The 12,202-nt window shown below is 40.3% G+C and overlaps 1 protein-coding gene across 1 annotated transcript in view; it reads right to left on the reverse strand.

Annotated features, from left to right (window-relative positions):
- Positions 1-12,202, reverse strand: part of LAMA2 (laminin subunit alpha 2) — a 387,138-nt gene that overhangs the window by 26,133 nt on the left and 348,803 nt on the right. Inside the window, exons 51-54 of the mRNA XM_067294582.1 lie at positions 7,683-7,827; positions 5,264-5,402; positions 3,556-3,567; positions 978-1,098 (exon numbers count right to left, since the gene is read on the reverse strand). Of these exons, the coding sequence (XP_067150683.1) occupies positions 978-1,098; positions 3,556-3,567; positions 5,264-5,402; positions 7,683-7,827 (417 nt within the window). The remainder of the gene's footprint in view (positions 1-977; positions 1,099-3,555; positions 3,568-5,263; positions 5,403-7,682; positions 7,828-12,202) is intronic.

Consider the following 12,202-nt stretch of genomic DNA (forward strand, 5'->3'; position numbering starts at 1 on the left):
TCACAAACCTGAAAACTTAAAAATGGCCATCCCATCCCCACCTAGTCTAATATCCTGCCTGAAAGTCCTGTTGTTCTGTTTGTCTTGCTCTGATGAAGGCCAGAAGTAGAAGTAATAAAAACAGCAAATAAAAACTCACCTTTATTTTGGCCTGGCCAAGTTCCAGTTAGTGTTCAAAGGATATTTTCAATGTTTTGGAGATAAATGTTTGGAGAGTATCAGGTAAACTACAACTCATTTGGATTTACCGTACTGTTATCTGATATGAAACTCCAGAACATGCATTAATTTGCAAAACTATCTTATGTACCAGACATTTCCAGTAAAGAAGTACAAACTATTCACTGGGAGACAGGTGTCACTGGAAATATTTTTTGATATATGATGACTCTTCTTTTACATGGAAAATTACTATATTTCTCCGAAGCTTAGGATCAAGTTCCTTGAGTTTTATATGCATTGAAAGCCTGTTAATTAGAAGCTGCACCAATTGAAAATAAATAGATTTGAGTAGCATTTAAAGTTAAAATAATCACACCACTTTTGCACAATCATTCTTAGTTATCAGTAAGAAATGTGCCTACCAGTTCAGTGGTAGCTCATAATAGTAAATGCTCTGTAAAGACGGTTTCTATCCTAAAGCTGACTTCATTTCAGTTACCCTGAATATATACTGTTGCTTTCAAAGTCCTTCAGGATTTTCTGTAGTGAATGATTTTATAATCAGCAGTTCTGTTACACTGTTTGCTTTAAATTTTGGATTTTATATGCAGAAATTTTTTTAAAGGTTTTTGCAATATTGTCAATGCCTAATTCTGTCTTTGTTTATGTCAACATATAACAGTTCTGACGTTCAGATTAGATCCCTGTCTGTGTGTATGGATATGCCTTATATGATTAATATGTTATGTCATAAAATCAGAAACCAGAAAACATTTATGCCCATTAAGACTAAAGTACATAGAAGTCAGACTAACCTCCAGTGTGCATCCCTTGGTTAGGCCAACAAAATCAGGACTGCTCAATATATTATACGGTGTTCTTGAAATTTCAATCTCTTTGAGACAACCTGTATATTTCTTTAAGTTCACTTCAGGCCTAAAAATTTTTAAAAATACAATGTATTTTCAAAACTAGACTTTAGGGAGCAGATACACACACACACACTTACATGCAGAGATGCTTGATTTTTAAAAAACTACACACATACAAATACATGTTGCCTTTACCATCTATCACATAGTACACTCTGCCTTCCATCATCCATCAAAGGTGTAACTGGAGATTCATCTCATCTCCTGTTGTGAACAGTCCTCTTTTCTACTTTTTCTTTTTTGTAAAGGAGTGCTGTCACCTTTGGTGTTTAAATGCAGTGAACTATGAAATAAGTAAGTAGTTGTTCTTCAGGCAAAGCAGAAAGATGCAAGCTGGGGAATCATAACAATAAAGAGAGACCTTGACTGGAAGACAGATGGTTTGTTCATCTTTATGCATACTAGATCTTAATGAAAGAGGAACTTCTGCAGCATACAAACATTTTGGATGAAATATTTGCTAAAGGCTGAAAAAAAATACTTTGTTTGACTCTTGGATTTTTTTTTATGCTTTGGAAATCCCTTATGTTCATATGACTGACATTTGTTTTCTATATATTTTATTTTTCAAGTATCATTCACTGCAGTATGAAAATTGCAGTGTATTTCAGTTTGTGATGCAGCAATATATTTGACCTTTTCAGTCAGTTAAATAAAAAAAACCACTCAGGTTTGTTCCCAAACCTGACTATACATCCAAAGCATGAAATATTCTAACAGAATTGCAAAGTTCCAGACTTCGGTTTAACAGCTAGAAGCCAGAAGAAATGAGAAAAATCCTGAAAGAAACATTGCACCTAGCATGTCTGAGTGAAAAAATACGATTTGGAGATTACAGGCCTAGGAACACCAGGGTGAGGGCCATAACTGCTGCCAACATCTGAACCAGGTTTGCAAGAAAAAAGGCCTCTTCAAGTCACTTCAGAAAGAAAGTTGCTACTCATGCCATGGAGACTAAATCCAAAGCGAACAAAAAAAGCACCAGTTAATTCACTCACTTATGATATTACAGTCATCCATGCTTGATGACAGACAGTTTTGCAGAACACCTGAATAACCCGAACAGCTCAGAGAAAGAAAAATGATTTTGGAAAATAATAAGGATTTAAAACTGTGGGGAAAAATAAAACTTAGCTCTCTGATAGGAAAGAAAAGATTCTGAAGAACATTAATTACAAAATAAAACCATCTTACACAGATACTATTCAGCTGCACATTTTGGTACTGAAAGCCATTCCTCACATTATAGCAATCCTAGCAAGTTCAGCGTATTCTCTGCCAAATTTGCGTAAGTTAAAGTAACCATCTGGTTTACTAAAATAATCCTCATTCTGCTTTATTTACAGTCATGTAGTTAGGGTCACCTTTCACTTTTGATTTTCTACATCCCAGCTCTACATCCCCAGTTCCTTTATAGACTCATCTTCCCAGCAGCAGAACTCTTTTGCCAGCTCACTGTCAATAATGCCCAACGCTCTCCTGTCTTTGCCATCCAGAAAAAAATCATATTCCTACCCGCTTCTTGCCCTGTCCAACTGCCCTCATGCTGCCCAGTTACAGGAATTTGCTGTTGTCTCATCCTGTAATTCCCAACGAGAGACATGAACTCTGCATCCTCGTAATCATTTAGCACTTGCTTCACCTTTTCTTAAGACTTTCTTTTTCCCCTTGTTCCCCTCCAAAAGATACAAAAAAAGGTCTGAGTTCATTGAGATCTTAGATAATTCTTGTTTTTTTGGGGGGGGGGCATTTTTTGGCTCAATTTCATGAGTAGGCAAAAAAAGATTTCTGGATTATAGGAGAAAATAATACAGGTTTGTTTAAAAAAATGGGCTTATTGGATCAGGGTGGGCAAGTTGCATTTTTCAGACTGAAGCCAGGTATTACTTTGGAAATCAGGGTCAAGTTTAGTTGATATCTGAAAAGCAAAAGTAGTGGACACAGACTGACCCAACCTGAAAACACAGAAATCGGTGACACCTCCCCACTCTTAAAATCAGAAGTGGCAACTTTCACAAAAGCCTGCACTTAGCTGTTGTACCCTTTTCAGCAATTAAATTGCTCGCTGGGAGTGCAGCGCTCCTCACCTATTGACCCAGAACATAATGAACTGTGTTGCTCTTACATAGCAGAAGTCATATCCAAGCTCTGAAATACAGCTTGCAGGAGCTGCGCTCCCAAAGCCTCCCCAGGCAACAAACACACACGGCTGAAGGAAGCAGCTGCGTGAAGAAACGCTGAAGTTGTTTGAGTAGGTGTGTGCGCAGCATGTAACGTGACAGTGTTAAGCATCTGGGAGCAGCGTTGCTTGTTGCAGCAAGGCCAACTAGCTGAGTTAACAGTCCTAGCGTAACAGCTGGTACCAATACTACCCCCATGCCGCTTCTGCATTGCTGCCTGTACTTCCAAGCTGTGCTTACTAGATGCATGCAAGTCATGCAAGTAATCTGATTATTTTTACCTTGCTTTCATACTAGGGTGAGAGAGAAAGACAAAAAAACAAAAAAATCAAAATTATATTAATTGTAGAAAATGTTATTTATTAGCAAGGTTCAAAATAGTTCACACTGAAGCAGATATACATCATTTATAAACAACACATGATGGATCGTGAGATTCTTTTCAACTATGTATACACACTATTAGGCTACAAAAATTAACTGTTAGTCTGCAAACAGATACCTTAAAATGTAATATATCTGGGAGCTTTAATAATTTGTTGTTATACTTGGTCTGAGTAAGAGCAAATCATGTAGGAAAATTTGGCAGGACTGACATCGCTTGATATTTACAAAGTCATGGGTACTTCAGTGCCGAGGGCTTGCGGTAGCTTGGCTCGTCCCTAATCCCCCTCTCACTATCTTTGATTCTAATTTACTGTCACACGCATCTTGCGTCAATGACCAATGAATCACAGCTGTAGGCAGAAAGTTACTACAGGTCCAAGTAGCTGTGGTACACTTATTTTTTAAGCAACCACAAAGGATTTGCAGAAAGATAATTTCTCTAGACATTTTGTTATGCACTGGTGTGATTTCATGATTACATAATATAGTGTTATATTTCATGTGTAAAATAGCTTGGATCTTTTTATCACTGGGTAAGTGGACATCATAGGTCAGTTATTAACCCAATAAATTAATAAATACGTCCGTTCTTTTAGCTGCAGAACAGCCTATGGACCAGTCACAACCGTTCCTTGTGCACAAGGCAACTTTAGGCTGTCACCATGCTGGGTAGCTAAAGCTGACATAGATTAATGGGTTTGTTTTTGTGTTGTTCATCTGCTTGTTGCAGCGCAGAATTCTCTTGTTCTTGTCACTGCAAAACTGCTGAGTATTCATTTAAGCCCTGAGAAGCTTTTTTGGTTTATTAAAAACCACGTAATGTACTTGCTAAATTCAAGTACCTGTTACCCCATTACTTAAAGTTTATTAAAGCTCCAGTTAAAGTTTGTCAATAATAATATGAAATATTTTATAAATAATTAAACAATGGGAATTTTATTTGAGTAAAAAATTCAGGATTGGGCCTACTAAGGAAAAAGCTAGCCACATTTCATTCTACTTACATTAAATATATCAAAAGTATCATATCATATGCTTTATTTCCTGAACGTAGGAGGAATTTAATCTAGGGAGCCCAGGAATTTATGCCTACAAATGATTTAAAATGATTTCTATATGCAATATTTTTATATGTATTAAAAGTATACTGACCCTGATTATGCAAAGACATGTGCATCCATATAACAGTAATCCTATGAGTCATACCTTGCAGTTCAATTTTGCTACTTACGCACATAACGTAAGTGCTTGTGCTTAATTTTGTGGAGGTATGGAGTACTTATTTAAGTTTGGAGTCACAAATTCTATTCATCGAATAAAAGAATACACTTAAAAATAGAACACCAGCTACATCATGGTTGTGCACAGCATCAGAAAGCTGTACTGCACTGTTATTGCAGCTTACATTGTATTTGGGTTGCGAACAATGTGGGCTGTGTCACACTGATATTTACAGCGTATACAGAGCAAGTGTCAGTCTGGTGTGTAATTGTAGGTGCTTTGGGAATTCACCATTCACTTACTGCAAGTGAACTTGAGAAAGTGATACAGAGAATAGGATTCTCTTCCCAAACATAAAGAAATTGCTTAGAGACACATTACCTTAGATTTCTCAGGGTTGGCAATCCCCCAAAATATATTTTCTCATCCCCTTTCAAGTTAAGCCCAAAGTGGCTTCCTGTAGAAGTTGTTGCTACAGTCTCTTCTTTGTTGGTGTCTATGTCTACAATTGATATGTTGGCTGGAAGAGATTAAGATTAGTTTCAAAATATCAGACATGAACAATAATGGCTTAATTTGCCCCGTGAAGAAACCAAAAGAGAAATATGGGGAGGGTTAGCAGGTTGGAGGAGGGCCAAGGATTTTTTTTTCTTTTGCAGTTAAAGTACTGGATTTCCAAACTGTCAATCATGGGTGGGGGGAGAGACCCGCACTTCCCTCTGTTGCCGTAACAACCTGAAAATGCTAGAGCAATTCTGTATGCTTTATTTTTATATATCCCCTAAACCAGTTCTAATTTGGTATGTTCTCTTTGTCAGTATGATTTTGAGTTAACATTTCAGGACAAAATCAAGATAGAAGAGATCATTTTACATCTAATTTGTGATTTCAGTTCAAAGCTTGTCACTTGAACAATTTTTTTTTTAATGAAGAAGTTTGTTCAGCATTGTCATAATGCGCCTGAGATTGGAGATCAATCACTTGAAACCCCTTGTCAATCCAAGGCAATCAACCTCTGTCATGTCTTATCTCAATCCAGAGTCAGTGATGAGCTATGCACAATTATTCATATAAATGATTGTTCCATGTATGTTTTTAATGTACAGATTAATATAAAGTGTAAGGTTTAGTGAGAGAGACTTGCCACACTGAAAAATACCAGGCAGCTCCCAAGGAATAAGGGGATGTCCTCCCTCATGGATGCAAAGAAGGTTTTTCTTCTCTTTTTTTTTTCTCTTTTTTTTGGCTACAGACAGTTAAATGCAGGAAATCACTTCTAATCTTTAACCGTCCCCCCCCCCCCCAGTTATTTACATACTTAAGGAATGGAAAGAACCTTTATTTTAAATAAAAGAGTGACCAGGCTGATTTCTGGTTAAAGGTGGAAAAGAATGATTTTTGGAGATGAAAGTCTTGGGAGATTTCAAAGGAAGGACTGGCTAGATGAGGGCATATATAGTCCATGGAGAGAAAGGAGCAATCTGAGAGCAAGATGTGAGGAAGAGCGTTCTCCAATGGAAGCTCTCCCTACAGGGAAGTCTCTTGTAGAGGCTGATGAAAAAATGCCTTAGAGAAGGAATGTACAAAACCTGAAACCAAACTACACAGCTGTCAGGAGTGGAAGAAGATTGAACGAGGGATAGACTTTCCTGCTGTACCTTCCTGTAAATAGACTAAGTGTAATTTTCCTTTCATTTCTGTAATTATATCTTCTTTATAAACACATGATGCTATCTACTTTGAATGATATGAATAAATTAGAGTTACTTGACATCGTATTATATCTTAACCTGTCCTGAGTTAAGTATGTATCAAGATATCTGGATAACAAAAGGCATCCCTCATTTAAAGATGCAGCAAATCTCCACGTGAGAGCTCCGGATCATTTTAACCGGAATTGGAGCTCCCACGTACCTCCTCCACTTCAGCTGCATGACAAAAGAGTGAGTCTGCATCTGAGACACGAAGGCCAGGTAGAGAGCTGGCACTGCAGGGGCCGGAGGAGGAAGAGTCTATTCAGGGGCTCTCGGTGACCCTGAAGATTCAGACTGGAGTAAGACTTTAGGATACAAAGGCACAAGGATACTGTCACAGATGCCATAAATAAAATTAATTTGTCTCAGGTAAGATACTAGCAGTCTGGTAAGTAGATTAAAAAAAAAACAGGGAAGGGTTTCGCCAGCACGATAGCCACGATTCTTACCGATCTTATCAAATGCTACCACTTCACATTTTGCACAAAGGTTAAAAAGTCAGTGGCACTTTTCAAAATATCCCCAGTTGCCTCCATGCAGATTCATGTGCTGGCACCTGGCATATCATTACTGAATATCAAATGACTGTTGTGTTTGTCTACCAAGATACTGTACTATCAGTATCTAAGTCAGTATTTTTTTCAAGCACTTTGGGATACACTGAGTATGAGAGGACTGTATAGCATAAAAGCTATTGCTGTCCCAACAAAAATCACATAGGTTTGTTTTATGATTTTGAACAATATCAGGGAATTCATGAAAAAGCTTCCTTTTTTCACTCAAAAGCATTTTAGGATGTCATTTACCCAGCTATAAAGCAGAATTACGCTTGAAAATTAAGCTAACAGTTTCAGAGAAAATCATAAAAGGTCTGTTTGACACTGCAATCACTCATATCCAACCTAACACACCTGCAATCTGCACAGAAGTTCCCAGAACTTTCTAACTCCAGCAATTTTGTACATCATCTTCCCCATGATTAGACGGTTAGCTGTGCTGGATAGGGTAATTAGGAAACTCATGGTGTTACCTCCATAGGAACTCACCTTGTTTCTGAATTCTTGACAGGGTGAAAGATTTCCATTTGCCATCATTATGATTTTGGTTGCTGATAACAGAAGCAGTGCCTGAACCCAGATCATAGCTGACTTTTATATGCCCACCGCTGAGTTCTACACTCATGAAATCCTTCTGTGAATGAAAGGGATTAGATACAGGGGTGAAAAGCACATGAATTATAGTTCCTGGTCATTCAGATAAGAGACACATGACATTAAACAAATACTTTCTCTTTTTTTGAGTGGCAATAGACAACTTTTGTCAATCGCTTTTGTAAATCTACTTAGGTGTTTACTGCCCAGAACTGTAATGTACCACAGTCTAGTGCCAACAAGCTCCCTTTTTTCCCATTTCTTCTACTTTGGATTGCTCACTTATCTGGAGTTTTGCTAAATTAACTGGAGTTTTGCTGGAGAATCTGTACTACAATTTTCTCAGATTGAAGACAGGAATACAAATTATAATTACCTGAAATTAATACTCAGCGTTGAGTATATTTCTGTACTACATTTAGTGTATTTATTACGTATATCAGGTAGCTTTAAACTTGCAAGGCAGAAAACAACAATACTAAAGATGGTGAAACAGACTTGTTTCACCAGGGTTTCCAAACAATAATCTATACTGATGGAGCAGTATAGAGCTATGAACTTTTTTTTTCTTATCAACCACTGATACCAATATCTAAGTAGTAACCGGGGATGGCTGATTGCAGCCATGGTATACACTTCAATATCTACAGAAAAATATCTGGCAGGATACAAAGAGGAAAACAAACAGCCAGGTAACTGGAAGGCAGCAAGCAAATAATGGTGGAACTATGACCCAGGACATGAGTGTATCAGAGAAATTTCAAGTTTAGTAATCATCTTGCTTATGGCTAGTTCTGTCTGTGCTGCACAGATATAGGGAAAGTGCAGATAAGTTTACTATGTGCTGAATACTTCTGCAAAACTGGGAGAATAATGTCATGCATACCAACACAAATTTATGCTAAGGAGAAAAGAGTAAAATTTAATAAAGTCAGTACTCTAGCTGCTTATGTATTTCTATCCATGCATTATAAGCATCTTCAAAGTTTTCATACTCTGGAACCGTATTTTAAGAGAGAGGTTCTATCAGGAACTGCTTGCCTTCCTGCTCCATGGCTTACTTCCAGTCTCGTTCACAAATAAAATTGTATCATTTTTTATATAAAAAATGCATAAAGTAATAATAATTACATAGAATGATATAAAATAATTACATAATTATACTATCAAGATACAATTATAAGAATTAAATAACAATTATAAAAAACTACATAAAGATATAATTTTCATAATACAATGTTATCTTTTAGTAAAGTCAGTCACTGACAATAAGGCAGCACCTGCTGCCTCAATAATTTCAGCAATTCTGTTCAGCTTTCCCAAGAGGAAAAAGAGAGTTACAGAAATCGGAAATAAGACTGATTTACCCAAATGCATTTTCTGACATATAAAATAGTGAGTGCTCCATAAATGCTTCAAGACATGCCTAACACTGAGAACTACTGTACATAATTTTTGATCCATATGAAAAGGATAAGGAAAGGATTCTGTTCCCAGTCAGGCTTGCAAGTAAATCTGGATCACAGATGCTGAAACCCAGTTATTCCAGATTCATGTGAAGATCTGGCCAGAGGTCTTTATAAATCACACAGAATCACAAAACGGTTGAGGTTGGAAGGGACCTCTGGAGATCATATAGCCCAACCCCCCTGCTCAAGCAGGGTCACCTACAGCATGTTGCCCAGGATTGTGTCCAGACGGCTGTTGAATATCTCCAAGGATGGAGACTCCACAACCTCTCTGGGCAACCTGTTCCAGTGCTCAGTCATCCCCACGGTAAAGAAGTTTTTCCTCATGTTCAGACAGAACTTCCTGTGTTTCAGTTTGTGCCCATTGCCTCTTATCCTATCACCAGGCAACACTGAGAAGAGTCTGGCTCTGTCATCCTTGCATCTTCTCTTCAGATATTTATAAACATAGATAAGATCCCCCTAAGCCTTCTCTTCTCAAGGCTGGATAGTCCCAGGTCTCTCAGCCTTTCCTCATATGACAGATGCTCCAGTCCCTTCATCATCTTAGCAGCCCTTTGGTGGACTGGCTCCAGTAGCTCCATGTCTCTCTTGTATTGGGGAGCCCAGAACTGGACACAGCACTCCAGATGCAGCCTCACCAGGGCTGAGTAGAGGGGGAGGATCACCTACCTTGACCTGCTGGCAATGCTCTTCCTAAGGCAATCCGGCATACCATTGGCCTTCTTGGTCACAAGGGCACACTGCTGGCTCGTGCTTAACTTGGTGTCCACCAGCACTCCCAGGTCCTTCTCTGCAGAGCTGCTTGCAGCAAGTCAGCCCCCAGCCTGTACTGGTGCATGGGGTTATTCCTCCCTGCACTTGCCTTTATTGAACTTCATGAGGTTCCTCTCCGCCCACCTCTCCAGCCTCTCCAGGTCTCTCTGAATGGCAGCACAGCCCTCTGGGGTATCGGCCACTCCTCCCAGTTTTGTATCATCAGCAAACTTGCTGAGGGTGCACTTTGTCCCTTCATCCAGGTCACTGATGAAGAAGTTGAACAAGACTGGACCCAGTATTGATCCCTGGGGAACACTGCTAGCTACAGGCCTCCAACTAGACTCTGTGCCGCTGATCACAACTCTCTGAGCTCTGCCATTCAGCCAGTTCTCAATCCACCTCACTGTCCACTCATCTAGCCCACACTTCCTGAGCTTACCTATGAGGATGTTTTGGGAGACAGTGTCAAAAGCCTTGCTGAAGTCAAGGCAGACAACATCCACTGCTCTCCCCTCATCTACCCAGCCAGTCATTCCATCATAGAAGGCTATCAGATTGGTTAAGCATGATTTCCCCTTGGTGAAGCCATGCTGACTACTCCTCATCACCTTCTTGTCCTCCACGTGCTTGGAGATAACATCCAGGATTAGCTCATCTATCATCTTTCCAAGGATCGTGGTGAGGCTGACTGGCCTGTAGTTTCCTGGGTCCTCCTTCTTGCCCTTTTTGAAGACTGGAGTGACACTGGCTTTCTTCTAGTCCTCAGACACCTCTCCTGTTCTCCATGACCTTTCAAAGATGATGGAGAGTGGCCTAGCAATAACATCCGCCAGCTCCCTCAGCACTTGGGGATGCATCCCATCAGGGCCCATGGACTTCTGGATGTCAAGTTTGCCTAAATGATCTCTAACCCAGTCCTCCTCCACCAAGGGAAAGTCTTCCTTTCTCCAGACTTTTTCCCTGGTCTCCATGGTCTGGGATTCCTAAGGGCTGGTCTTAACAGTAAAGACTGAAGCAAAGAAGGCATTCAGTATCTCTGCCTTTTCTGTATCCTTTGTCACCAGGGCCCCTGCCCCATTTAGCAGCAGGCCCACATTTTCCCTAGTCTTCCTTTTGTTGTTGATGTATTTAAAGAAGCCCTTCTTGCTGTCTTTGACATCCCTTGCCAGATTAAACTCCAAATGTGCCTTGGTCTTCCTAGTCTCATCCCTGCATACTCGGATGATGTCCCTATATTCCTCCCAGGTGGCCCGTCCCTGCTTCCACCTTCTGTACACTTTCTTCTTCTCTTTAAGTTTTGCCAGGTGCTCCTTGTTCATCCATGCAGGTCTCCTGCCTCCCCCCTTTCTTGAGTTCTTGCTCATTGGGATGCACCATTCTTGAGCTTGGAGGAGGTGATCCTTGAATATTAACCAGCTTTTTTGGACCCCTCTTCCTTCTAGGGCCCTATCCCATGGGATTCTTCCAAGAAGGTCCCTGAAGAGGCCAAAGTTTGCTCTCAAGTCCAGGGTTGTGATCCTACTTTCTGCCCTGCTTCCTCCTCACAGGATCCTGAACTCCACCATCTCATGGTCACTGCAGTCGAGGCTGCCCCCAACCTTCACATCTTCCACCAGTCCTTCTTTGTTTGTTAGTACGAGGTCCAGCAGCACACCTCTCCTCGGCTCCTCCACCACCTGTGCCAAAAAGTTATCATCAGTGCTCTGCAGGAACCTCCTGGACTGTTTGTGCTTAGCTGTGTTGTCCTTCCAGCAGATATCAGGGTGGTTGAAGTCCCGCATGAGAACCAGGGCCTGGGATCGTGAGGCTACTTCCAGCTGTCTGTAGAAGGCCTCATCTACTTCCTCTTCCTGATCAGGTGGCCTGTAGCAAACACCCAGAGCAGTGTCACCCATGTTAGTCTGCCCCTTAATCCTTACCCATAAGCTCTCCAACTGCTCATCATCTACCCTTTAGGCACAGCTCATTACATTCCAGTTGCTCTCTCACATAAAGGGCGACACCCCCTCCTCGCCTTCCTGGCCTGTCCTTCCTAAAGAGCATGTAGTCTTCCATGGCAGCATTCCAGTGATGCGAGCTATCCTACCATGTCTCTGTAATGCCAATGAGATCATGGCCCTGCAACTGCACACAGAGCTCTAATTCCTCCTGTTTATTCCCCATGCTGCGTGCATTTGTGTACAGGCA

This window comes from Apteryx mantelli, chromosome 3 (genome assembly GCF_036417845.1).
Source record: "Apteryx mantelli isolate bAptMan1 chromosome 3, bAptMan1.hap1, whole genome shotgun sequence".
Classification (NCBI taxonomy): domain Eukaryota; kingdom Metazoa; phylum Chordata; class Aves; order Apterygiformes; family Apterygidae; genus Apteryx; species Apteryx mantelli.